General features: G+C 47.9%; 8 protein-coding genes across 8 annotated transcripts; 5 read left to right on the top strand and 3 right to left on the bottom strand.

The window, feature by feature from the left end:
* Positions 1-4,644: 4,644 nt before the first annotated feature.
* On the top strand, positions 4,645-5,194 carry CGCS363_v014022 (uncharacterized protein; the record flags this gene model as incomplete). The annotated part of the gene is made up of 2 exons (XM_036645871.1): positions 4,645-4,990; positions 5,052-5,194. The coding sequence occupies 2 exons, from the start codon at positions 4,645-4,647 to the stop codon at positions 5,192-5,194; spliced, it is 489 nt and encodes a 162-aa protein (XP_036488006.1).
* Positions 5,195-6,249: 1,055 nt separating this feature from the next.
* Positions 6,250-7,516, bottom strand: CGCS363_v014021 (putative dioxygenase; the record flags this gene model as incomplete). The annotated part of the gene is made up of 2 exons (XM_036645870.1): positions 6,250-7,283; positions 7,417-7,516. 2 exons carry the CDS (start codon positions 7,514-7,516, stop codon positions 6,250-6,252), a joined length of 1,134 nt encoding a protein of 377 aa, XP_036488004.1.
* Positions 7,517-8,393: 877 nt separating this feature from the next.
* PSF3 (DNA replication complex GINS protein PSF3) lies at positions 8,394-9,036 on the bottom strand (the record flags this gene model as incomplete). Its single annotated transcript, XM_036645869.1, has 2 exons — positions 8,394-8,897; positions 8,995-9,036. The coding sequence occupies 2 exons, from the start codon at positions 9,034-9,036 to the stop codon at positions 8,394-8,396; spliced, it is 546 nt and encodes a 181-aa protein (XP_036488472.1).
* Positions 9,037-9,686: 650 nt separating this feature from the next.
* Positions 9,687-10,499, top strand: CGCS363_v014019 (Superoxide dismutase; the record flags this gene model as incomplete). The annotated part of the gene is made up of 3 exons (XM_036645868.1): positions 9,687-9,816; positions 9,872-10,137; positions 10,200-10,499. The coding sequence occupies 3 exons, from the start codon at positions 9,687-9,689 to the stop codon at positions 10,497-10,499; spliced, it is 696 nt and encodes a 231-aa protein (XP_036488532.1).
* Positions 10,500-13,709: 3,210 nt separating this feature from the next.
* On the top strand, positions 13,710-15,549 carry CGCS363_v014018 (uncharacterized protein; the record flags this gene model as incomplete). Its single annotated transcript, XM_036645867.1, has 8 exons — positions 13,710-13,940; positions 14,017-14,053; positions 14,156-14,298; positions 14,354-14,696; positions 14,760-14,811; positions 14,894-14,952; positions 15,003-15,059; positions 15,170-15,549. The coding sequence occupies 8 exons, from the start codon at positions 13,710-13,712 to the stop codon at positions 15,547-15,549; spliced, it is 1,302 nt and encodes a 433-aa protein (XP_036488531.1).
* A 3,116-nt stretch (positions 15,550-18,665) lies between these two features.
* CGCS363_v014017 (Transcriptional activator protein acu-15) lies at positions 18,666-20,984 on the bottom strand (the record flags this gene model as incomplete). Its single annotated transcript, XM_036645866.1, has 4 exons — positions 18,666-19,382; positions 19,435-20,123; positions 20,180-20,846; positions 20,898-20,984. 4 exons carry the CDS (start codon positions 20,982-20,984, stop codon positions 18,666-18,668), a joined length of 2,160 nt encoding a protein of 719 aa, XP_036488540.1.
* Positions 20,985-22,870: 1,886 nt separating this feature from the next.
* Positions 22,871-24,757, top strand: CGCS363_v014016 (putative transporter; the record flags this gene model as incomplete). Its single annotated transcript, XM_036645865.1, has 7 exons — positions 22,871-23,065; positions 23,114-23,171; positions 23,223-23,509; positions 23,564-23,977; positions 24,025-24,236; positions 24,292-24,463; positions 24,521-24,757. The coding sequence occupies 7 exons, from the start codon at positions 22,871-22,873 to the stop codon at positions 24,755-24,757; spliced, it is 1,575 nt and encodes a 524-aa protein (XP_036488539.1).
* Positions 24,758-25,842: 1,085 nt separating this feature from the next.
* Positions 25,843-27,567, top strand: CGCS363_v014015 (uncharacterized protein; the record flags this gene model as incomplete). Its single annotated transcript, XM_036645864.1, has 1 exon — positions 25,843-27,567. The coding sequence occupies one exon, from the start codon at positions 25,843-25,845 to the stop codon at positions 27,565-27,567; it is 1,725 nt and encodes a 574-aa protein (XP_036488538.1).
* Positions 27,568-27,788: the final 221 nt, after the last annotated feature.

Genomic DNA, 27,788 nt, shown 5'->3' with positions numbered 1-27,788 from the left:
AGTAGATTTTTATCTATTATAGATAAGGAGATCTTAGAAAATATTAAAAGTTTAAAAAGATTTTCCTTAACTTTAGATATATAGACTTCTAAGCTTTAAGATACTTATTTAGGTATAATATTAAGCTATATTAATAGCGAATTTAAGCTTATATATAAGCTTATAGGTAAGTAAATACTCTTTATATATATATAATTATATATAATATTAATATATATATATATAGTATTTAAAGACCTTAAAGAGGCTTATATTAGCTTTTATTTATATAAAGAGGTTTTAGATTCTCTTAAAGAGTATAATAATCTAAAGTTAGATTCTATTTTTAAGTAAGTATATACTATATCTTTTAAAAGTATATATACTAACTATAGTATAGTATTATTAGAGATAATATATCTAATAATAATATATTTTTAGATTCTTTTAAAGATAATTATAAGTTATCTTTAAATAAAGAATTTAAAAATAATATTAAATATATTACCTATATTATTAATATAGTAGTATAAGATATATTAAAAGATTTTATATCTAATATTACTATAGAAGAAAGGTTATTAGATTATATTAATAGAAATATTAGTATAATTAATAATAATCTAGTAGTAGAGGATAATATTCTCTCTACTAAAGAAAATCTTTTAAGTAGTAAGTATTATATTTAAAATTTCTATATTATATATATATATACTAATAATTTTATAGGTTTAATTAACTAAGTATATAAAATTTATATTATAGTTAAATATATTAGTGAGATAAAAAGATTATTTTTAGAAGGTATAAATAAAGCTAAAAGATTAGGCTTTTTACTTTCTAATTATAAAAAAAGAGTTATACCTATAAGTAAGTATTTCTTTTATAATATATACTTATTAAATATATATTAATAATATTATAGATAATTCTACTAAGTAGAATTCTATTTAAGTTTATAGTTATAATGCAGCCCCCTTATAAAAAGACTATAGTAAAATTCACCTTATATATAGGTATAATTCTAGAAATACTATATAAGCATTTTAACTTATACTCTTTACTAATTAAGGAAAACAGTATAGAAACTTTATATATTCCTACTAGTAGGTAAACCCTCTAAATATTATAAAGTTAAATATATACTTTAGCTAAATAGATTAGTAGAATAGTAATAGCATTAGCTATATAATGTAAGGCTAATAACGCTATATATAGTAGAGCTAATTATATTAAAGCTAAAGGGGTTATTAAGGCTCTTATAGCTTAGTAATACTATTAAATAGAGATAACTCTTTAACTAAAGAGGTTATTATAAGAGGTTCTTATAGCTAAAAGTATAAAAAGCTTTACTATTACATATAAGGCTTTATACTTTTCCCTTTTTCTCTTCTTCACCTTATAACTTATAATAAATCCTTTATAATATCTATACTATATAAAGTATTTAAGTTTACTAAGCGTAAGCTAAGTAGTATATTTATCTCTATAAATAATATATAATATATCTAAAATAAGTTTAACCTTAGTACGCTTAATAAAAAGCTCCTATTTAAAGAATAATCTAAAGAAAACTAAAAATATATTATCCTAATAGTTCTATTAATAAACCTCTTAGAAGCCCCTATAGGTAGTAATATTATCCCTTTTATTAAAAAAGCTTTAGATAATATTAATATAGAGTTTAACTATATCTTTAACTATTTTAATAAGTAGGACTTCTTCTTTAAGGTACTTAAAGGTACTAAAGAGGATATAAAGTTTATATAGAGATAGTAAGTATACTTTATACTAACTATTATATAGAGAGAATATTACTAATAATAATATAGCTAATAGTAGATAGCAAAGTAGTAATAAGGATAGTATTTAATAGTAGTATAGGTGATATATAAGAGAGAGGATAGGTTAATAGTTTAGTAGTTAGTAATTAAGTAATTAAGTAATTATAAACTATATTATTACTAAAGTGAAGTTAAAGATAGTGAAGTTATTAATTAATATGTATATATAAGTGCAGCTGAGGTTAAGAGAGTTATAATTATATAACTAAAAGCTGTATGTATTATTAGGAGGCGTAGAGTTAGGAGGTTTATTGCTCTAAGTAGGTAATAATTATAGTGAACAGCTAGAGGCTATAGAATTTTATTTATAATATAATAAATACTACTCTAGAGCTAAGAGAGCTTTTAGAGTATATTTTTATTTATATTAATAATAAAGAGTTTAAAAAACTTTTTTTTACTAAAAGTGAGTTTAAGGTTTTAGAAGATTTAAAATCTATATTTAAGATCTTTTTAAAGCTTTTTATTTGCTTATAATCTTAGCTTTATATTAACTTAAATAAAAGCTTTTTATATATTTATAAAATTTATAAGAAGCTTAATAAGTTAATATTAAAGTTTAGAGAAATAAGAACTAAACTACTTAAATTAGTAAGTACTTAATATTTATTTATATATATACTTATATATTAATATCTTATAGGCTACTTATTATACTATTTTATTAAATAGTTTAACTATAAGAGTAGTTAAACTATTTACTTATTTTAATAAGAAGCTAACTACTTCTAATATTAATAAATATAAGCTTTATATACTAGAGATAATTCTAAACCTTAGAATTAAATTATTATATTTTAAATATAATAATTTATTATATTATTATTATAATATAGAAGCTAATATTATTAATATATTAAAAAAAGAATTTAAACTATAAGTATATATACTTATATATATTATTAAGTATATACTAACTATATTTAGGGTTAAAAAAGAGAAAAAAAAAGTTAAATCTAATAAAGAAATATTAGATAATAATATTACTAATAATTTAGATTTAGAAAATAAGTTTTATATTAAAATAGAAAATATAGAACTAAAATATATTACTTATTTTAGAAAGCTTAATATTTATCTAAACGTAAGTTATTTAATCTATATAATAATTATTAATATTATACTAACTATAATAGATAGATCTTTTAGTATATTAAAAGAATAATTCTACTATTTTTCTTATTTTAGCTATTATAGCTAGAAGATACTTAGGAATTCTTTCTATTTTAGCTCTAGTAAAAAAAGTATTTTCTATTTCTAATAATATTATTACTAGAAATAGAAATAAATTATATCTTTCTATTATAAAAAGATTAATTCTTTTAAAGTATTAGAAAATAGATTCTTTAAAGGAATTAGAAGAAGTATATAATATTATAGAAGTAGAGAATATAAGAGAAGAAGAAGAAGAAGAGGAATAAGAATATTATATATATAGGTTTTAGTTAAGTTATATTTAATAGGATTTTTTTAAGCTTTTTTTTTTTATATATTTTCTAAGTATTTTTTTAATATACTTTTTTCTAGAATTTTAAAAAAATATTTTTAAAAAATAATATTATTTTAAATATTATTAATATCTTTAAGTTTAATTTAAGTACTTCTAAATAATCTAGCTAATTAGAGGCTAAAATTAATAACTTTACTATTAATTATTTTATTTTATTTACTTTAATATATAGCGTTAAACGTTAATATATAAGCGTTTATAACTAAATATCTAAGTTAAAACTAACTTTTAAGTACTTCTAAATAATTTAGCTAATTAGAAATAAGAAATAATAAGTACTCTTAAATTAATATCTAATTAATATAATTATTAGTTATTAAATAATAATAATTAAATCTTTTTTAATTCTTTTAATATTACTTATAATAAAGTAAGACTTTTAAATATTTTAACTAATAATCTATAAGTATATATTAGTTTTATACTACTTATATATATTATAAAGTAGTATTAATATATATAATTAGCTTACTTTTTAATATATATAGCTTATTTAATTAAAAAAGATTTTTTTTATTTAATTACTAATTAGTATACTAGTACTAGGCTAGTATAGTACTAGTATAGGTTATACTATACTAGTCTAGTACTAGTGGACCCCCCTACTAGACTAGCCTAGTATTAGTATAGCCTATACTAGACTAGACTAGACTAATTTCCAACCCTGTTCAGGAGTCGTCAAGTCGCTTTTTGCAAAATGATGCGGCTAACGCTTGCGCGCTTGTTACGTTGTTACTGGCTGCAATGACTCTCGTCCAAGGGTGTGTGCCTCAACTATTACCTAGTACAACGAGCAACATACGTACCGCCAGCCCACACCACACTAGCCACGCTTTTTTGATGACACCCACCCCTACCTTTACCTTGGTCCCTACCTGGACGGACCTTTGCGGCCACCCAAATTGCCCACCCATCTGATGGAATGGCCTGAACAAAAGTCTCAGTGACCGCATGAGTAGGGATCGGCCTGGTTCCGTTGGGCGCCGCCGCGGGTCTGATCGCCATCGCTTCTCAGATTTTTAGGGCGCCTCGTCTCGAACGATCTGAGCTTTAGATTGGTGATCACTGCATAGGGCTTCCGGCACCCGCGGCTTATATAGTGGGCTTGAATCCCTCCTCCCCTTTCGTCACCGTTCTTGTTGACTTCGTTGCTCGGCACTGCTTTCGACTTTGATATAAACATAGGGCTGCTCCTCACCATCTTGAGCTCATACGCATCGATACTCGACACAGATTCATACACTAGCACCAAGAAGCTATACACACATACGCTCACCACCACTTGCTCACATCCACACATACACATCCAAGATGTTCGGTCGTCAACAACGAACCTTCCCCAAGCGAAGCGGCTCCGGCTACTCCTCCTGGCCCGAGAGCGACAGCGAGGACGACATGATCAGGCCCTGCGCCACCAACTCAGAGAAGCCCGAGGCCCACGTCACCATGACCGAATACGCCCCGGCCACCGCCCCGGCCGCTGTGGAGAACGCCGCGAACCCGAGACCCTCCCTCACCGGCCGCCGCTCCTCCGCTGACGGCGCCGACCTCGAGGAGATGTGGGAGTGCATGCTGGAGCTGCAGCAGAAGTACCACTGCTATAACTCGACCCGCATGGAGATTGCCGCCGACAGCGAGGATGCCATGGAGATGATGCGTAAGTCAAATCTCACTCAGGTCTAAGACACATCGGTCAAGGTTGACTAACATGAGAATAGCTACCCGCGCCTGCATGGACATGCTCAACGACTCCATCGAGTCCCTTCCCGAGGAGGGCTGGAAGAAGCTCAGCAAGTACCTCGTCCCGGAGTGTGACGCGTGTCAGAAGCCGCAGAAGTGGAAGTTCTGGAAGCACGCCTAGACGCTAGGTGCTCTTTTCGGACAGCGATCTTTTCTCCCTTCAGCGATGCGCGGAGCATAATGGCTCTGGTTAGAATGATACCCCATTTTACACATACGAAAAGTTTGGTTTTACATTTTCACACGGCAATTTTTTTGGGCGGATGGTATGGCCTACATGGACGGAGGGCGGATCGGCGGGACGGGCATGGCTTGGAATCCCTTTTGTTTGCATTGAGAGCTTGCCCACATCATCACACAATACCCCATATTTTAATCGGCTAGATCAATCAATCACACAGTCGCGATCTCTTGCAGAGCCTCTTTACCGTTCCCTTCGGATTACCTATTTGAGGCAAATCATGAGCTGATGATCACCGCTTCGTGCTACTTCTCGTGGGACGACGGGGTGCGGGGTTGTGCTCGACGAGCCGGCCGTGTTACTCGGCCAGAGGGGTCCGATGCAACCTCCGATCACGGAATCAACAGTTGCGATCGTCATTGCGTGCGCCCGCCCGATGTGACCGGAAACTTCAATAGTGTGCCGAAAAGCACATCAAGTCACAGCTACAAATCGCCCCGTGCGTGAGATCGTCGTTGCGCCGTGAGTCACCGGCAGTGCACGATGGCTGCATTGGAAAACGACTGCCGGAGGTTCCTGTCCCATTGTGGATTATGACCAGTCACCCGGCCTGCTCGAAAGGGGATGTCGACGTCGTGAGAGACTGACTAGCTGCCATTGACTCCGACAGCCTGCCTGCCTCGGAGCTTCATCTGAGGTCTGACATATGTCACCAAACCTTATTCGCCAGAGACTCAACCTTGGGCGAAAGCCTAAATCATATCACCGTGGGGGTGAATGCTAATCGGCTGTGTGGTTCGGCGTACAGTTGCATCGCCCCCGGAAGACCGGCAACATGGTCGTGTGAACTACAAGGCTGAAGTCAAACCCGGCGGTCAAGAAACCCCGGATGTCACGAACGGAGGAGCGGATTGCGCCGACGGATGGCAAGAAACTCTGTTTCAATTTGCAAATTTACTAAAACGCTAGAAAGAAGTCATGTGAAGCCCATTCCCCTACACAGCCGCAGCAACCTCAATGGGGCCCTCGGGAAGTTTGCTCGCAGCGATATTGCACTGCCGGAACAACCGAACCTCGGTCTCTGCAAACGCGCCCACGACGGAGTGAATCACCCCGCGGTTGTGGAACACCACAAAGTCACCCTGCTCCCAGTCGTGCGCGTACACGTTCTTGGGCGCGATGCCGGGCCTCTGCAGCCGGTGCACCGTCTCCCGGACCTCCGCAAGGTTCTCCACCACCGACCCGTCCTTGAGGTGCAGCTTCCGGACCGCCGAAGGGTGCACCTGCAGCGCGAGACGGCCCGTGACGGGGTTGCGCCAGCACATGGGCAGGATCTGGATCTTGTCCTCCTCGATCGGGGGCAGGTCGGCCAGGGGCACCTCCTTGTCCTCTGAGACGAGGCCGAGGCCGTCGGAGCGGGACTTGGCGCTGGACATCCAGACGTACGGGTGCGGGGCGTACTCGACCTTTGTGGTGCGGACGAACTCCTGGTCTTCCGAGGAGAGGTTGTCGTACATTGCGTAGCCCGAGACGAAGGCCGTGGTGCCGAGGGGCACGGTCATCTCCTCGCCTGTGCCGTCGTCGTAGCGAAGCGTCTGCTTGCGGCCGCCGGGCACGCGGACGGCGAGGAGGGTAGTGGCGACGGGGGGCGCGAGGCCGTAAAGGGCTGCGTCAATGTGCCAGCGGTAGAAGCGGGTGAAGTCAAGGTCGTCCTCGGCGGGGATGGTGGTAGCGTGGAATGTGCGGTGGTGAGGGTGGCGGAGCTGGATGTTCTTCAGGCCCTCGTACTCTTCTACGAAGCCGTTGCCGATGACCTGCACTTGGGGCTGATGGGGGATGGTCTTCAGGTCGGGGTGCAGGATGGAGCGCTTCGCGTCGATGGTCTTAGCATGGCCGTAGGAGGCGCCGGCATCCGGGTCGAAGCGCTGGGTGATTTCATACTGCGCCTTGGGGGAGACGTGGCTCTGGTTCTTGAAGACGAGGACTTGGTGCTTGAAGAGGGCATCACGGATGGCGTCAAAGTCGGCATCTGCAAGATGTCAGCCTGCTGTGTTCAATGTGACAGAGTTCGAAGAGCTTACCATAGGAGGTTACCGATTTTACGGGTATTCTCCCTTACGTGTATAACATCAACATCACTTTGTATCTTCATGTGTTCTTACCGGTGAGATTTTCGATATCAACGTTGGAGACCGCTGCTCCGAAATCAACAGCTGAGCCCTCGGCGGGCGTAAGCGGTGTAATGGTTGCTTGAGAAGCCATTGTGATCGAGGGAGTTGCGTGAGGCATTGAGAGAGATTGTGTAGCAGTAGGCACACTTTTTCTGTCGAGAGTTGCAAACGGGCTATCAGCTTCATTCAACAAAGCCAGATGAGGGACGGTTTGGGCCTTTCTATATGTTTTTGGGAGAGCTAACGGGAGCGCTGTGGAGGCGCGGAAGCCGCCGACAGCCATACGCTTTGTTATCTCCTCGGACTGCCCCGCCTTCCTTCAGATATCAGATAAGTGGCGAAGGATCTCGATAAGATTCCCATGTGAAACCATGACAGCCGCATTTCCGGCAGCGAGTCCCCGGCAGCGAGTCCCCGTCAGCAAACCAGATTGATTGAAATGGCAATTGTATTATGCAAAAAGGTCGTTCTAGACGTTGCTTATCATTCATTAATCATTAAGTTGGTCGTGCTTTTCTGTCAGTTCGGCTTTACCTCCCAAAGCCGAAGAGCGAGTCAGCCCCGCCAGTTCCTCCGACCCCGCGCTCTGTTGTGACAAACGGCCTCAACCTGGGACACGGACAATTGCGTCTGACGGTGACTATTTTCGCCTTCCGGACAATTTCGCGGGGTGCATAGCCGCCGGCTCCAAGTTCAATTTGACGTTGATGCCAGACGTCCGGCCAGCTCGGTCTCCGGAGCTGGGCCGAAGGGGCCGACTAGCAGCGCCGAAAGTGCGGTTGCTCCGTGTTTGGATGCTGCTTCGCATGTAGAGTGCCTCATGCTTGCGTGATGCAATTTGGCAATGCGACTTGGCTTGGCGGCATGGCCTCGCTGTTCCCCCATATCCCGATATGCGCGATTCTTGAGCGCCATGCTCTGCCTTGCACCGCACACGGCAGACAGTGATTCCCTCTCGGGGCATTCTTCTAGTGCTTCTTGACCTTGTCCATCCACTCCTTGGAGGCTTTCGTGCCGTCGTGTGCCTTGCGGAAGAGACTTCGCTCCCACTCATCCAGACCGCGGAGGAAGTCCTCACTAGAGCCACCAACACCGTCATCGCCTCCCTTGCGAGCGTGTAAAGAGATCTCGGCTGCCCTCGTGACAAATGTCTTGCGCATTACTTCGCTCAATTCGCGCTCGTCAAAGAGGTCGAGAATGCGAGTGCCAAGGCCGTAGAAGTGGGCGCATTGATCTCGGACGGGTACGGCTCGCGAGTCGGCTTTGAGGGCCTGCACGACTTGGCTCGACAGGGCGGGAGGCAGGTTGAGAGTGACTGGGGCCTTGGAGTCTTCGCCGGTGCTGGCGAGGGCGAGCATCTCGGCAAGCCAGAGGGGCAGAGTGATCGGGGTGCCGGCTTTCAGTGCATGTGATGGGTTGTTGTCGAGATAGCCTAGGTCGGCAGCGTCGATTTCGAATTTGCAGGGAACTTTCTTGGTTGCATTAGCTGTTTGGTCTGGCTCATGTATACTTTGATCTGTGCAGAGTATGGAGGAGTGTGGTGCAGCGCTGAAGAGAGTGCCAGCATACCTCAGCATCCGTAAGGATGGAGTCAATGTCGTAGTAAGACATGGCGGCTGCTCCGGTTTGCGGTAGGTGTTGTCGATGTTGAGGAAAGCAGCGGCCGGTTGACGATGTCACCGTCGAAGCTCGACGCGTCGAGTTGCGTTGTTGACGCGACCCAGCAGCCAGCCCACCAGAGCCAAGTCTGACCCCGCCATTGAGTACCAGCCACAAGTGGCAGTGAGGAATCGGATGTGGCTGGTGGCTCGGCCAATGGAAGAGACTGGATTACCTAAGAATGCACACCTAAGAACCCGGCTGCCTGGGATTGGTTGTGAAAAGCTGGAGGTGACAGGCTGCCCCACCTTGGGTGGATGACGACATTCTGCTTTCATTCGCAGAAACGGACAGAAGGTGCACCGAGAAGCAGCGAGCCCGCTGGAAGCACTGAGAGCAGTGGAGAGCTCCGCTCGGCAACCAGTCGCAGCTTTTCTGGAGATCCGAGCTCCCACCGGTGCCCTCACGTAATAGCCGACCGAACCTCCCGCAATTGACATCATCCTGAAGCTGTCATTGCGATTCTGCTGCATTTGTCAATCACCAATTGCACGTTCAAAGGTACTGCGTCTCCCTCTATTTCTGCTCCCAACGCTCCCATCTCGAATTGGAGTATCGTCAGGAACACCAATTGACACCAGAACAGACATAGAACACGCAAAATGTCGTCCACTCTCCTCCGAACCGCTCCCGTCCTCCGCACAGCTCTGCGAGCTGGTGCCGCGAAGCCTGCTGCCGCTATGGCTAGCACCAGCTTCGTCCGCGGCAAGGCTACTCTGCCCGATATGCCCTGTTAGTAGCGCCGTCTCTCTAGCTTCCTATCGCAGCACTGACAATGCCCCTCCAGACGACTACGGTGCCCTCGAGCCTTACATCTCCGGCCAGATCATGGAGCTCCACCACTCCAAGCACCACCAGACCTACGTCAACGGCCTCAACACCGCTCTTGAGACCGTCCAGGAGGCCAACTCCAAGGGCGACTTCGCCAAGGCCGCTGCCCAGGCCCCTCTGATCAACTTCCACGGCGGTGGTCACGTCAACCACTCCCTCTTCTGGGAGAACCTTGCCCCTGCCAGCAAGGACGGCGGTGGTGAGCCCGACGGCAAGCTTGCTGTACGTTCCCTCCCCTCTGTACTCCCTAGCAAACCTGTGAACACTTGCTAACCCCCCAACAGAAGGCTATCAAGGAGGACTTCGGCTCCTTCGACACCCTGAGGAAGCAGATCAACACCTCCCTCGCCGGCATCCAGGGCTCCGGCTGGGCCTGGCTCGTCAAGGACAAGACCAGCGGCACCCTCGGCGTCGTCACTCGCGCCAACCAGGACCCCGTCACCGGCAACCTCGAGCCCCTCCTCGGTATCGACGCCTGGGAGCACGCCTACTACCTGCAGTACCAGAACCGCAAGGCCGAGTACTTTGACGCCATCTGGAACGTCGTCAACTGGAAGACCGTTGCCAAGCGCTTTGAGAAATAAGCAACGAGATGTATGCGTGTACTATAGCAGTTGTTGATACCTAACAATAATTGACGGCGTTTGGTCGATTAATCGCTGAAAGGATGAAGAGTGAGCGGTCTGGTCACAATGTGCTAAGGAAAATAATGTGACTTACAGGGTCATGCGAGTTCAACAGGAACAGTTCTCCAGTTTTCGGATGGGTTATCCATCACATTATCCGGCGGAAACCAACTCCTCGAGGACCGGGCGGAGGTTTTCCCATGACGTCTACCGACTTTGCCATCATTTTGCACATGCTCGGGCATTTTATGCGGCTCATCGGCCCTTACAGTCATGGCCAAAGTGGACAGCTGACGCCGACGAGGTCCACAACTTGAACCAACTCAGGCCTGCTACCCAAGACGGAGCTGTCATGGACACCCGAAATTTTGAGGTGGCAAGCTTTGCTCAGCTCGACGCTCAATACACGTTTTGTCCTACAAACTGCCCACGGAGATCTCGACAATGATGGAAATGGGAAATGTAGACCTCCAGACCACTCCTTGCCGCCTTCGAAAGCCTTGTGGAGCGAAGTTGTCAAGAAGAAGGTCTGGACGGAACACTGATGACTGATGCGTACACGAAACTTTCCTGAGATACGGATACTTTTATGCGTCGTCTACTTCGCACCGGGAAGGTGGTTATAGCACCAAAGCATAGTACTCTCCTTCTCTCCTGTCTTGGTCGATGCAGGTCTCGGTTGCAGGAAGCGAGCGGCCTTCCAGACTCGGCCTAATCGGCATTTCGAGGACCATTCACCATACAGAAGAACAGTTTGATGGGGGGTATACGAGATTGTGGGTGACCGAACTGCCCTCTATTAGAACTTCCGGGCGAGTGGCTTCAACCAAGCATGCGACAGCCCAACTCGTCCCGCTGCAGTTGGTCATGGTCTAGTTGGTATTAGTCGCGTTTTGTTGAAGCTCAAGACGTCATCTGTATGGTATGGTACTTACGTACCAATAAGCAGCACCCTGAAGTACTCTGCCTGGTTAGGGGTATCCGTCGGCATTCATAGATATCCAATAAGTAACAACGTTACGGCGCAACAGCCTTGTGCTGAAGAAAACACCAGCGACAGACAGGCTGTTGGTGTTTTGAAAGGCACCAACGAGCCCGTGCTGATGAAGCTGTCACCTAAAGCCTGTAGATGATCCCTGGGTCAGTTCCTGGGTCAGGCAAAAACCCTCCCTGCTGTTTGGGACCAACCAGCGCGACGTGCGGACCAGACACGAGCCAACCAACAACACGATGAAAGTCAAAAAGATTGACGTCCCCCGGTGTCAGTTGGCCCATGCTGCATCACGGACACCGATCTCATCGACACGCGGAATCCCCTGGAACCCCCAGGCATCCACCACGACCATGAGAAAGACCACAAACGATTGTCAGGCCACCAACGAATGTCACAGAGTCTTTGTTAATAGTCTGGCCCCAACACTGCCGGCAAAAACCACGGCATCCGAGAATCTCCGATCTGCCGACTGTCCAAGCAGCAAGATATCTCGGCGGAACTTGCAAACGTGGCTGTCAATCCAGCTGGCCGGTCATCGACCGGCTCAAACTCCTTACAATCCGGATCAGTCCGCATGTATCCGCGATCCTGCGAACACATCCACGCATCGGGGTTGAGTGCGAACCTGCCACTGAGATCGACTGTTCGCGAGTCAGGTCCGCCCGGCATCCTTTGATTATCTCGTCCTCGGTGGGCTTTTCCGCAGGCCAGGTCTGGGGCTCGGGGTCCGGAAATGGGGCCGGAATGGCTTGGCAAACCAGCCTTTCGGGCTCTCCCGTTTGACTCAGCCCGAGGCACGCTGCGAACGCAGTCACCAGAAGCCCAGCTACCCCTGGATTCGCCAAGTCTATAAAACCAAGGACAGGAAAGACGGCGGCATTTCGACAACTGCGTCGAGAAATCACGAATGGCCTCATTCCACAGGCTTAGCCCGCCCTTTGCGGGATGGCGCGGTGGCCCTAGTGCTTGTTCGCTTGAACTCTTCATCTGCTGAAACCAGTTTTCTGGGCGCCACTGCTGCCGTTATCTTTCAGCTGTTCTGCCGATCGCCTAGCGAGCCCAGTGCTGCCGACGTCTCGGGGCGGTCGGCGCGAGCTAGAAGCATGCCATGTTTTTTCTTCGGCGAACGGTCTGATCGCTGTCGCGGATTGCGATGGCAAGGCCATTCCGAATTTGCGCCCGCGTGGGTGGTATCAAATGGATGGTCTGCGCCACCACTAAAACCTCTGGGTGATACAGTAGGCATTTCCGGCCTTGCCTTGGCGGATTCGAGGAAGACCGGCAGAGCTCGAGGTCTGGAACGGAGAGTGTCTACAGGCGGTGCACTGAACGAGTTAGCAACTCCGTATTGGCTGGCCGGGGCTCAGGGTTCAGGGGCGGAGAATGCTTACGCTCACAATCTCTCACACAAAGACCCCAGAAGACTGAACCAACGATACGAAATGATCGAAGGAACCAATTACGGCTCAGCACTTCCGTTTCCGCTATGAACAAGCACACAAAGAAAGCCACGCAAGAGGAGTTTCGGTTGATTCGAGTCTTCAGTTGTTGAAGCCTATGCTCCGTACGCGAGAGCGATGCGATAGTTCCAGATTGCCGTGTCCCGAATCCCTTCCTAACCGACACTCTAAGTTCTTGCAAAAGATCCTTTTCGCTTTTTCTTCAGCCCGGGAAGATGCCGTGATCGTCTCTTCTGGTTAGGCGAATGGTCGGTTGAGGCATAGGGGCCAGCCAATGGCCGCGTGCTCTAAAGATAACCTTTCCAGACGCAGACGCAGCTAACTGAGTCATGAAGCCTCCCAGGCTGACGTGCCCAGTGAAGCGAGGGCCTGTGATGCGATGCCAGAATCCCCGTCTCGTCGTCCAACTCAGGACCTGCTCCGTGGGAGCTTAATCTTAGCTAGCTGGAACTAATCCTTACGAAACGCTATGGCCTTGGGAGGTTCAGCGATCCCTGAGGGCATGGAAAAGCGAATCGCAGCAGGCAGGGCAGGGCGATCACCCAAGGGCCGGGTGTCCTCCTCGCCCGTCCTCCCCCATATACATACCGTGGAGTGCTCCGCTTTTGATCAATCTTTATTCCAGCCCACTCGCAACCTCGAACCACGATTTCCCCAGTGCGTGTCCGCGTCCCCCGGGTGTGTCGACGACGATCCAAAGGCCACGATGAGAGAATGACGGTCACGACGATAACGACGACATGGTTGAATAAGCGGGCATATCTGACGGAGGACACAAACAACACCAATGTCGGCTTCTTTAATTTCGTCACCTTCGAACTGCTGTACGCGATCGTACCGATAATGACCTTTATCGACCTCTTGACGCTGTTTCTCCGAGTTGCGTCGATACGAGAGCGCCGGTCACGACCCCAAGCCGACGATTATTCTGCTATTCTTGCTTCTGTAAGTTCTCGGCGGACAAATGCCGAATGGGATTGATTGGCACGCACGGTTTGGACGTGGACTGATTTGCTGTCAGCTGTTTGCTATTGCGACGGGAGTGATTGTGCTATATGGTATGCGCCCGGATATGATGAGATCGCGAGCATTTCGAACTCGACGATTTGCGAGCATCTCGGATAAACCCCCAGGTTCACGATGCTGACCTCCACATGCAGGCGCCGTAAAACGTGTCACTGGTCGGCACGATTGGGATCCATGGGCTCTGCCGGAGGGACCCTGGCCAAGGAGTGATTATTCATGGGACACCAAGGATACTGACCACCCAGTATTCATCCCGCTATACGCAATCCACGTACAGGTATGTGATCGAGTGGCTCGGTTATCTTACCGATGATACTAACTCATTGCTGTAGATCAACTACATTTTGAACTGCCTGCAAGGCGTTGGCATCGGAGTGGTGCGACTTGCGTTCTTGTTCCTCTTCCGGAAGCTCTTCCTCCACCAGGGGCGGGGATACATCATTCTCATCGACGCCCTCATTGGGGCCGTGACCCTGTTCATGCTGGCATACACCGGGACACAGGTCTTCGTTTGCGGGGTACATCCGACCGCGCAATGGACGAACCACGACACAGCAGCAGAGTACTGTTTCACAAATGTCACTTACAACTTTGGCGTTAGCATCGTCACGGTCGTCCTCGATGTGACTGTGTTCTTGCTACCCATGTACCCACTGTTGAGGATCACGCAGACGAGTATGTCCCCATACCTCGGGCGTGGCCTGGTCAAAAGTTAACTCGCTGACTTGCGAATTCCAGTGAACAAGGAGAAGAGGAATTATATCCTGGTTGTCTTTTGCTTCGGTTTCTTGTAAGTCTGCCTGCCGACACATCCATGGCTACTCCGTCATGCTACAATTTCGTGATCTCAAACTCACACTGCGTTACTACAGGGCCGTGGTATCCTCCATCTTCAGCTTGGTTCTGGCTACTCCGTTTTTCCTCTACCAAGGTAGGCCGTCTTGACTCATGTAATTGACGTATTGTTCTGACTTGCCTCAGATAGTTATATCTACACCTGGTTGCGTGACCACGGAGCTGGTGATGGAGACGCATTCGGTACGACAACCCAGCCCTTTCCTCTTTACTCTTGGGCAATCCACCCTTTTGTTCACTGTGAACCCTTCTTTGTTCATTTTGCTGACCAAGTAATGCTCTCATCAAAACAGGCTGGTCCGGAACTACAACATTTTGGTCGTACATGGAACTAGCTGTTGGCGCAGCCGTGTGCAACTTGCCGATCATATCACGATTCCTGATCCGCAGATGGTGGGACGTGTCGAAACAGGCCACCGTCCAGACTATGAACCAGATCGTGACCCGAAAACTATGGGCGCGCGACCACGCGCCGGAATCATACGCATTACAGAGCGACACCTTGCCAATTTACGTGGCGAAAACACGGTCGGGAGCCACAGAAACGACCAACAAGTCGGAACAAGAGAGTTCTGGACAAAAATATAATTACCATGGATACGCCCATGATGTCGAAAGTAATGACCACTGGCCGGAACACGACGGACATGCCAGGATAGGCACAGCCCTATAGCGGAAGAGGAGGATATTATATCAACTACTTAGCGTTCCGAATTATAATAAGATATTACCTGAGTTGGCGACGGCCTCGTAACCTTGCACTACAAAAGAATGCGTGTCGCAGCCACCAACGTTCTGACATTATCAGGTTGGTTTAACGCGTGCCCAGATCATAGGGAGGCCTTGAGGTCTGGTGCAGCGTTTCAGTCACCACAGCCTGAAAGCAACCATCCTCGAGCACCACGCAATGTCGCTGTCACCACTAAGTGGGACCACCGCCTAAGACGTCGTTTGAGCCGGGTTGCAGAAGCCGGGTCGTCTCTGTCATGCTATGTTGCCAAGCCGTGCCAAAAGATCGGACGACCTGATGAGGCGGACGTCGTGGGCAGACGATCGTGCCCCCTTGATCGTGCACGTTCAGATGAACAGCGGTGAGAGCAGCTCGGACAGTTGGTCGTATCGCCGATTGATTCAGGGCGAAACTCAATCATACGAAATGAAATATAGGTCCCTCTCACTTTCCCAGTCCCATGATTCGCTATACAACGTGAGATTCTCGAACCTCTACAGAAAATTCGCATAACTGGACCGAGTTGGTTTGCGGGCTAATGAGGCTTTTGAGCCCGCAACTAGAGAAACGCAGTGTTATGGAACTATATCCGGAGCATTTCCGGCAATGATACCGTGCTGTTCGATCTTAGCTTCATTGATAGCACTGTACAACAGTGCTATCCACATTACTCATCGCTATCTTGCGTTTCTGCCGACTTCATCCGGATGGCGTGCTGAAGTTGGTCTCATTCAGCAGCCTCATATTGAAAGATTTCAGCTTTCCAAAGCCACTATTGGTGACTTGTGACCGCCGGTTGAATGCTCGACTTGTGTGTTGCCTACGGAAGCACCCATCCTTATCACGCTACTCCCCTCAATTGGGTTGCCTGACCATGCCGCCAAAAGGTGCAACGCGATCGATGACCTTCACTGGGTATGACTTGTCTCCCGCAAATCTCGTGGATCTCACCGCCAGACCTGCTCACATTCAAGTAGATGCTGGACGTGTAAGAAACGAAAGGTCAAGTGCGATGAGAGACCTACAAGCTGCAAGAATTGCGAGAAAATAAAGACTCCTTGTGGCGGATACGGCATCAAGCTACAGTGGATCAGAGTAAATGATCCACTAAATGAGAATGAGAAGCCCCCGAGTAGCAGCAACGGGAGGGGAAGAATTCGAATTGGTGAGTTCTTTGTGTTTTCCAATGCAAAACTGCCCGGCTCATGGGACAACAGGCAGAGACACAGGACCTCAATATCGAATGCATGACATAGACGGCTTTCTAGACACTCTTGACAGTGTCACAAGCTCAGAAGTCTTGACATCGAAAGGACCATTTTCCGTGTTTTCGACGACTAGTAATCATCGCGAACAGCAGGCCGGCGATAACTTGGACAGCGCCGGACGTGAAATTTCTCCCTCAGAGTTTGCAAACGACAACAATCCAAACGCCGAGACTTCACCAGTTCAATCAGCTTTTGATGACACACAGGCAGCATTGACGCTGGAAAGTCTTTCTACTCCCATCAACACGGACCCACGGCAACAAGATGAAGAGGACGTTATTGATATTGTCCCCGAGCCTATCGCTGCTCACGAGTCCCTACCAGCTATCTTTCAGGAAGCATTGGGGGCTTCTTTGGAGACTAGCAACCATAATAACTGGACAAATTCGACCGATAACGGCACAATATCATATCATATGGGCAGTCCCCTACGGTATACAATATCTACCAGTATCTCCGGTGATGCTGTTATAGATAGACTGATGCATCATTACGCCGAGCACGTCGCAGTAATGCTTCAGCCAATTCAGCATCCTCAAAATCCTTACCGACAGCTATACGTCCCCGCCGCACTAGAAGCAGCATCCAGTCTCACTTCCCCAGCACAACTTCGATTACAAGTACCTAAGGCCACAGTGAAATCAGTCATATTTCACTCACTGCTCGCATCATCAGCTTTCCACCTTTGGAATTGTCTACCCTCTCAAGTCAGGTACCACCAGATTGGCGCGCGACATCGACAGCAGGCCTTACTTCTACTACAATCCGCCATTAGCATCGAGATGCCGACTGCAGAGTACAAGACTTTGATGGTGGCCATGTTGTCATTGGTAACGATAGATGTGAGGATATCGACCTCCTCATGCCTTTGAAAATGACCTGACCTCTATAGTTTATGTCTGGATGTGAAGCCGATTTCGCCGTACATTTGCAAGGCACGAAACAACTAAGAAAACGGCGCCGGAAATGGAGGATGATCAGCAGAGCAACGCAGCAGCTAAACGAGATCAGCGACTTTCTCTGCTTGTTGGCTCGGACCATGACATTCTCCTCGTCGCCGAGACCGTGGTCCATAGACCCAGCAGAAGATGGGGATGAACCCGCCGCCTCCCAACGTCCATCCAGCTGTTGTTATGGATATATGTACGGAATCACGCCTCAAATTGCCGCCGAACTCCAGGAGACTTGCCGGTTAGCAGAGTATCTAACCTGGTACGAACGCTCTCGCGAGCCGATCCCAGATAGACTGCTTGAAGCCTGTGAAGCACTCGGAGATCGACTATGCTCGTGGACTCTGGAACGCGATGGTGCTCATGAAGCAATCTGCCAGGACGAAGATGGACTCGAAATTTTCAGACACCACGCGAATGCCTGGCACCTGGCTACGGTGGTCTATTACCACCGCCGCATTCAGAAATGCCGCAGCGAGGATCAGGATGAGATAATCGCAAGGATCGCGGAGCACATGCATGCAGTCGAGGATATCAAAGATCGCTCGACATCATCGGGCGCTACACAGAGGATGGCACCAATTATGTGGCCTGCGTTCGTTGCGTCCTGTGACGCCACAGCGCGCCGTCCTTGGGCTCTTTGGTGGCAGCGAGCCCGGTGCTACCACATTGCTAACTATGAGAGACAATGGGAAGTTGTGCAGACGATGTGGCAAAAGAAAGACGAAATGGATCAGACGTCGCTCGGTGAGTTCGATTGGATCGAGGCGTTTAGAGGCATGGGCATCACTTTATTTCCGATATGATGAGTGTAGAAAGCAATGATCAAATGATCGATGCTCTAGTTGTTTTCCTGAGATCCGTATGAGGGATGGAGCATGTCAAGAAACGAGCCGGGCCATGTCGTATCTGTCATCATCATCGGCCACATGACGTTTTCCCCGAACCCCATGTTCATATCCAAGCCATCAGTCGCCTCCACAGAGAAGCCAGAATGAGCAGTATCTGGTGCAACCGAAGGTATGGCGTAGGTGTCTGAGGGGCTACAGTAAGTAGACTGGCTTAGCCCTTGGCCGGGTTGAACAAGTGCACCGGGCGGCAAGGAGCTCGTGTCATCAGAGGCAGGTCTATCGGAAGCGCGTGTACAGCGGGCTCGAATATTCTTCATCATATCCCACGCAAGGTTCGAGCCGTGAGAGTTGCCCGCCAAAGCCTTCAAAACAGCCATACAGGTCTCAACGTCTTCTTCCAAGGTGACGACGATGGTATCGTCTCCAGTGTCTTGCTTGATCAGAGCACCTGCCATGACCATGATGGATCCCGCGCAGACGAGACATGATATCATCTGCCACCAGGGATAGTTCATGACGATGTCCATGGTATCAGTGACATTATGCATCAGAGAGGCGATGGATTGGGCCTCAGTAGCGCATATCTTTCCGTACTCTCGACATGCTTGATCTTGAGTCAAGAGATTCTTCTCGGGAGATGTGTGGACCAGGTATGGTCGATGGATTAACGCCCGCAAGTGGTGGAACTTGATGGCCAACATGTTCCGCTACATCCGAGTCAGCCGGTATATTACTCGCAACGCGAACTGGACAACATACCTGACGCTTCAAAGTAATCGACTTCTCGAACGCATGGCCAAGATCGAATCTCAAATATCTTGGCAGCTTCTGCTTCCATGTCAGAAGTAGTAAATCGCAGTCTTTGGTGCTCTGTAGCCTGACTGCGATGTCGCGCCTTGGATGATAGCATTCCCTCAGCACTCGACCGATGATGGAAGAGAACTCGATGAGACGGACAAAATATTCCCCAGCCCGACCCTCTTTGGAAATCTGCTGTACCTCACCATCGTTGATGTCTGGATCTAGACCGTCTATGCGAGAAGGAATGGGAACATGACAGTCGTGATCCGAGATCGCAGGTGGTCTTCCGAGTTGTAGGGCCGTCAACCGATCCAGAACGTACAAGGAATACCAGACCCTGCTCCGAATCTGAGGGCGCTCTGAACTTGGTTTGTTCGACCCATGATCCTGAATGTCGGCATGTAGGCCGATGCTCTGCGCTAAGCGGACAGCCAGGCCGAGATAAGCCCAACATCTGTCGATCTCGGATGTTGCTAGTAGATAAAAGCACTGGGCTAACAGAGCCGAGACTTGCGTTAAGGAGCGTTCGAGCATATCATGGCGAGACAAAAGTAGGGAGCGTTGAAACAGCTTTTGATGAGATGAGCCATCTGGCCGACTGTCTGGCTGGAAAGAGTCATAGTAAGCCCCAAGAGCAAGCAATGCATCTGCTGATGTCAGTGCATCATTTCTAAGCGCATACGTTCAAGCTTTGGATACTTACATAAGAGAGAAAGCCAGGAATGGGTCAAATCAGGGGCCGGGCTTCCGTCTTGTAGGTTCTTGACTTTATCCATGAATGGTTTTTCTTCTACGAAAGGGTACGCAACGTGTATAGTCGAGAAGTAGATCCCCAGAAACTTTTGCACGTGCTCCCTTTCTGGCATATCTGAGATTGGGTTCTGTAGATACTCCATCGTGGTTGGTGCATCGATGTCGTAGTTGTCAACCTCTCCCGTGTCGTCTTGTGAACCACCATCACCGCCACGAGGTGCGGCCGTTTGTCGAACCAAGTTGAAGAAATGAATGTCGCTTACTTCGCCAACATATCTGGGACTTTGAATGCGCTGAATGAGCGCAGGGCTACTGGCCGTGATGCTGGTTGGGCTAATCGTGGTCACCCCCGGCGAGCAATCATGGAACAGGGCAGCCTGGATTCGAGCCAGACCTTGATTGATTTCGCTCCGGGCCTCAGGAGGTACATCGATGGCCAGACTTCGTATAGCCTTTTCGCACCGATCGAAAATCTCCTGTGGACTTGCTGCATTACTTGCTTCGGAGGACGTTAATGGTGGCGTGCAACTGGCATCGCGATGCGTCGCCTCGTTTCCCCATGAGCAGTGGTAATCATAGCCAGCGCAGCGACCGCATACCGGCCGCTTCCCATCGCACTTGCAAGAGTCAAAAATTTCAAGCTCTAAACTTGGTTTCCTGGAGCTTACCTTGGACTTTTTCGCGCGGCAGCTGTTGCAGGCCACGCTGATTCGCTTCCGCTTCAAGATGGGTTGTTCGGCCGAGTCATCCGCCATGGCCGACGGGTGTTCGGCCCCGCAACGCCTGCTTGAGGTGTGAGAGCTCCGAAAGCACGTGCGAAGTTGAAGTCGCTAAATGTCGCGGAAGTGAAGGCAATGATGTGACAGACGAGGAACAGGCATGCCGGATCTGTAGGATGAGGAGCTGTGAATTGCGAGACAGCGGGGCTTGGCAGGTATAAAACCCAGATCCCGCCCTAGCCGTCGGATCCGGTCGTTCCGCGGTCACTGAGATGTGCTCGGCCAATTGCGTCAGTGGGCTATCCCGACTCGGTCTCAGAGGCTACACCGTCTAGACAGAAAGAAATCTTGCGTTCAACAAAATTTCGAGTGTTGACCATTTGCTCTTGTCTTTGATACTTCCGTATTTGAATGGTCAATATTCAACGGGTTCATTCAAGATGCCGGCACAAGACGACAGAGCCTTCTACGACATGCTTGATTCCATTGCCAACACCGGAAACGAAGATGCAGTTCAGCAAAATAAACGCATCAAGGAAGCCGAGTTCGCAGCCGATGCAACAGAACCAAACGAGGAACAAACCGCTGCAATCCGACGGGAGGTGGAGGCCAGCAAGGAAACCCACAGTTTGAACGTCAACAAGTCTCATACTCCACGGCGCTGAATGCGCTTGGTAAGCAGAAATAAAACCAATATGATCCTGAAGGAATTTGAGAGGACTCATGGCTGATGAACAACCAGACATACAAGCAAAGATGAGAGTCTCTTATGTCACATTAGGCAGTAACTATTCATAGATAGTACTTATCAAAGGCGTTTCTATAATCGGAAAACCGGGACATAATCATAAATCGGTCGAAATATAAAGGGAGACGACATACGGCAGTCAAAACGATGTGCCCACAGGCGGTAAACTGTGAAGAGAAATTTTGAAAGGGAAGAAGGATACAGGAAGACACAAGGAAAATTGGAACGGTACTGTCGATTGGGCAGACGCTGTGCCAAATCCGCAACTACATCATTGAACGTGCTTGAGTTTCATCAACGATTTCCTGTCTGCCATAAACATAAATTGCTCTACATTACGGAGTAGATATGCCTAAATCACCTCCAAGATATCAGAGTCAAGGTCTGGAACCAGTCTCACTGCTGACGAAACGTTAGATATTATCTAGATATGAGGACTTTTTTTGGTTCACAGGAAAACATCGGAGGCCAAATGTAACGCCGGACAATTTAGTCTCTCTGCAGTGCAGAGACGAGCCGGAATTAGATCCCGTGATCTATGTTAGTTCTGGTGCGGACCGAACACCGGCTCCTCCCCCGCATTCTCCAAGTGACATCACGACCACAACCCACGCCAACCTCTCCGCTCCGCCGATCCCTCAACATATATGTGCCGTTTCCGACCAGCCTACAACCAATCTCCAACTAATCCAGACCAGAACACGTGGGTCACGCGTTGCAGCGGCCATCATTCCGCTGCGCGTTCACCCCAAGCTTACTTCAAATAAGATCAAGAAACGCGGGGTAGCCTCCTACCTCGGCCTTGACACCCACAATCACCCCGGAATCTTGAGAGACCGATAAACTTATTGGCCGTTTCGATCTGCCGAGCCGGCGGCGGATGGGGCTCACCCCAGCCGCTGACGATGTCCACGATAGCCAACCTGTTTGGTGGCCCGTGGGTTGGGCCGAACCGGCGGACAGTGATCCGAAGGTTTATATCTAGTAGATGAGCCAACCATGATGGCCTGGGGTGTTCGACGACGAACCCTTGCACAAACCGTTTTCTGTCCTTGGCATCTCTTGTTCAGCAGCTCCTCGTCAACCCATCCCCGGCCACCGCTTTCACCAAGCCTTGGGAACAAGATCGCAGTTCGATTGCCAATTGCTGCCATCCTTCGTTGGATTGGCAAAGATGGCTGGCATGTTTACCAACTCCGAAAAGCTGGACGTGTCGGAGCTGGAAAATGGTCAACCAGAACATTTGACGAGAAAGGACGAGATTGGGCGCATCGATGCGATCGCGACCGCACAGGGAACGACTCTTGCGTCTTTTGCGCACTTGGATGAGAAGAAGATTTTGAGAAAGGCAAGCGCTTTCATTACAACAGTACTTACGCCGTGACGATTCACACGACTAACCTTTGAGGCGATACAGATGGACATCCGCCTCATTCCAATGTTGGCCTTGCTATACCTCCTATCTTTCCTCGACCGTTAGTCAAAATTACCACCGAATTCAAGGACCTAATTGACATCAGCCATAGGCGGGAACATCGGCAACGCAAAGATTGAAGGACTGCAAGAAGACCTTGGAATGACATCTGACCAGTACAATTGGTGCCTCACGGTCTTTTTCTTCACATACGCCGCATTCGAAGTCCCGAGCAACCTATTGCTCAAGAAACTCCGACCGAGCATCTGGCTTCCCACGATCATGGTTGCCTGGGGCACAGTGATGACGCTTATGGGGATTGTCAGGAACTACCATGGGCTACTAGTCGCTCGAATCTTCTTAGGTGTGACCGAGGCTGGTCTATTTCCCGGTGTTGCTGTAAGTTTTGAATCAGCTCAACTCATGGAACTCGCAATCTGACGCAGACTCAAGTATTACTTGACAATGTGGTACTGCCGCCACGAGATCCAACTCCGACAAGCGATGTTCTTTTCCGCTGCGTCGATTGCTGGTGCCTTCAGCGGTCTGCTCGCTTTCGCCATTTCCAAGATGGACGGCACCGGCGGCTTGGAGGGTTGGCGGTGGATCTTCATTCTCGAGGGCATAGTCACCGTCATCGTTGCAGTGTTTGCCTTCTGGGCGTTGCACGACTTCCCCGAAACAGCCACGTTCTTGACCGAGGAAGAGAGAGCATTCGTTGTCTACCGCCTCAAGTACCAGGGCCAGGTTCAAGGAAAGTCAGACAATCGCGTTCAGGTTGCTGAGGCCGACGAGTTCCAGTGGAAATATGTCTGGGATGCTTTCACGGACTGGCAAATCTGGATCAATATCTTTGTTTATTGGGGAGTAAGTATATAATCTGGGTCACGGAAGATTGTTTGCTAACAAGGCAGATTGTCTGCCCCCTCTACGGCATCAGCCTCTTTCTGCCCACGATTATCCGAAACCTCAACTATACGTCAAGCACCGCCCAGCTTATGACAGTTCCGATCTACATCACGGCCGCGATTCTTGCAGTCGTCGTCGCCTATCTTTCCGACCGCTTGGGCAAACGAAGCCCGTTCATTGTCGGATTCCTATGCATGATGATCGTTGGATTCTCCATGTAAGGCCCTGCCAACTAAGTCACCAATTTTGCACTAACACTTGTTTCTTCATAGGTGTATCTCAAGTTCAAATCCCAAAGTCGTCTATGGTGGCGTTTTCGTGGCTGCATGCGCCATCTATCCTGCCTTCCCTGGAGTCATCAGCTGGCTCTCCAACAACCTTTCAGGTAGTTACAAGCGCAGCGCTGGGATGGCTCTACAGATCGGTGTTGGTAACTTGGGTGGTGTAAGATGTCCCGAACAACACAAAACTTCTTGACTTGACTCGACTGACGTCTGATAGGCCATGGCGTCCAATTTCTACCGCCAGAAAGATGCGCCTCGATACATCCTTGGACATGGACTTGAGCTCGGCTTCATTTCTGTCGGCATCATTGCTGCCCTGATACTCATATTCTCATACATCGGGATCAACAAGAAGCGTGATAGGCAGATGGCGGCAGGGGAAGACAGCCGATACACCGCGGAGGAATTGTCTACCCAGGGTGACAGGGCTATCACATTCCGATACATGTGGTAGTTTGGTATTATTGAATTATAGAAGTCCGCTTGAAGATTGTTGTGTACGCCAAATAGATAGAACTCTGGCAAACCTTCCATCTCCCAAGGCGTGTGGATCAGCCCTGTCCCGGGATATGGGCGTTCGGAGTGCATATTAATCACGCATACTGCCTACCGAAGATGATCTGAGCCCGATAGTGAGCATGAAATCACAGTTGAATATGGAACTTATCGACAATCCCCTTGACATCAAACCTGCTCACCACTGCCAGAAGGTTTGTGAGACGTCGATGCAAATCCCCATCACGGGGAATCGATTCCGCCGAAAGCCAATCAACTAGAAACACGTTCCTTGTGTGACAAGGAGGCCTCACTAAAGTTACATGCGGCTCGTGTAACCTTCGCGCGATCAGGTTTTGAAACCCACGCCACAAAGCACGCCAGAAGTTACCACTCCTCACCATCTCCAGCCTCCAACGAAATGGAGAGTCTTGCTCTGTCCGGCAATGTCGTCCAATTCGTCGAACTCGCGACGAAGTTCGTCGCCAAATGCTACGTATTTTGGCGCAGCCCGGAGGAGGCTCAACGAGAAACTCAAGAACTAAGCGATGTCATGCATCACCTCCGAACGATACTCGCGAAAATGGAACCGGATCAACACAACCAAGAACACGCCGAGCTGGCGAGAATGATTCGATCGTGCTTTGACTTGAGTCAGCAACTGCTCGACCTAGTTAAACGGTTGCAAGGGCGATACCCCAAAGGCAAGGTAGACCGTCTTATGAAGAGCATAGTTCATTCCACGAAACATCTAGTCAAGAAACATGAGATCGCCGATCTTGAGACACGAATTTACAGACTACGAGAAGCTATAACAATCCATATGAAGCTTCAACTAAAGTGAGTCGTACCCTTTTGATGGAAGGAGACGAGCATGCAGTGGGCCGATGTTTACTCTTCTTAAGAGCTCAAGTTGAGGACTTGAAACACGAGATCGTACGGAAACGAAACATTCCAGACAACAGAGCTTTAGAGTCTCCATACGCGTCTTTGGACATGATGCGACGACAGCTCCGCGTAGAGTTTCAATTGATGTGCGACAACATGAAGGGTCGAGGGATCTTCAAAGACCAAGATTTGGAAGAGATAGGTGGCGTCATCTCGTCGCTTGCGCCCACCTTTGAGCCTTTCGAGAAGGCCAGACGAATTGTTCGAAGCCTTCATTTCGAGCAGATCCACAACCGGGAGTCAGATATCAGGGATGCTCACGAGAATACTTTTGAATGGGTTTTCCGGGACTCCACCTCCCACTTCAATGAATGGCTGCACAGGGAGCACGGACTTTACCGGATCAGCGGGAAGGCTGGTTCAGGTAAGTCGACAATGATGAAGTTCTTGACTGGAGATTCGAGAACTCGCCAGCGCCTAGAGATGTGGGGTGGTAATAACCTTGTTATTGCCAAGCATCATTTTTGGAGCGCAGGTACCTCGTTGCAAATGTCTCAGGAGGGACTTCTGAGGACGCTGCTGGAAGACATATTGATCAGCAGACCAGATCTGGGCAGCAGGATCTGTCCAAAGCAATGGGCGGAGAGCAATATTCTTGAACTTCCCCGTTGGTCTAAGACAGAGCTGTTGTCATGTCTAATGAATCTCGGCAACTTGACTAGTGGGATTGGCTTTGATCCAGCCCAGCTCGTCCACGTCTGCATTTTTTTCGACGGCCTGGACGAGTATTCCGGAGACCATTCTGAACTTGCAGTGCTTACTCAGAGATTGGCAAGCTTCAAGAACATAAAGGTCTGTGTCTCTAGCCGCCCCTGGAACGACTTTACGGACGCGTTTGGAGAAAGTCAATACAAGCTTGAGCTACATGAGCTCACTGAGAGGGACATTTTGACATTCACCTCGGACACTTTGGGGCAGAATTCCCAGTTTCAACATTTGAAAAGTCGGAATCCAGAGGATGCGGAGTCTTTGATTCAGGCAATATCTGAAAGAGCCCAAGGGGTATTTCTATGGGTCTTCCTCGTTGTCAGATCTTTACTCCGAGGCCTGAGAAACGAGGACGACTTGCCGACTCTCAAACGGCGCATGATCGAACTCCCTAATCAGCTGGAAGAGTTCTTTGGTCGAATGCTGGATACTATCGAGCCTGTTTACATGAAACCGGCGGCACGGACCTTACTAATGATCTCTCGCGCCAATGGGCCATTCCCAATGCTTACATTTCTCTTTGTCGATCTGGAGGCCTGCGGAACCGGCATCAGGTCCGAAGCATCAATCCCTCTGGAGAGCTGGCCAGACATTGACCCGAATGCAAGAGAAATGCTAAGGATCAAGAGAAAGCAGCTGGTAGCTCAGTGCAGAGACCTGCTACATATCGGTACAAACCCAGACGAGCCCCAATTACTTGGTGAGCGAGTTGGCCCACTTCACAGAACCGTGCTCGACTACCTTAAGACTGAAGAGGTCAACTCCCTGTTGTTGGAAAAAGCCGGCCCAGACTTTGAGCCTTATCGAGCTCTGCTTGTTGCACACGTTCTAGAGATACGCGCTCTAGTTCGGAAAGCAGGCCTCAGACATCTAAAGAATTATCTGTGCCGCTGGCTCAATGACATTTTTGACTTCGCGGTGGGACTGGAATTGTGCACCGGCCAAACAGAGCTGGAGACTTTAGACGGATTCGAGAGGTTTCTGGAGACTCTTTTCGAAGAATACCACTATTCCTCCTTCGAGGAAGGCATGCAGTCATTCTTCAACATCGAGGAGAACGCTTCTTCCTTCGTCAGCCTAGCCGCGTATCGGGGTCTGAAGTTATACCCATGAATGAAAGGCTTCGACCTGACAAAGCTGTTCGACGATGCTGCAGAAGCTGAAGTTGCGAAGGGCACTGGAAAGGATATGGTTGAGCTCAACGGCGCCTTTGACGAAAACGTCACGATCTGGAGCCGTCTGAGAACGTCTCTGCGAATGTTTTAAAGGTTAGTCTTTTTATTTCGAGTAATAGCAGAAAGCTGCATCGGAATAACAATAGCCTATTATTATGA

Source organism: Colletotrichum siamense, assembly GCF_013390195.1.
Source record: "Colletotrichum siamense strain Cg363 chromosome Unknown KSG_Cg363_contig10, whole genome shotgun sequence".
Classification (NCBI taxonomy): Eukaryota; Fungi; Ascomycota; class Sordariomycetes; order Glomerellales; family Glomerellaceae; genus Colletotrichum; species Colletotrichum siamense.
Note: the sequence above shows the minus strand (reverse complement) of the source record. Positions and strands in the feature narration are given on the sequence as shown.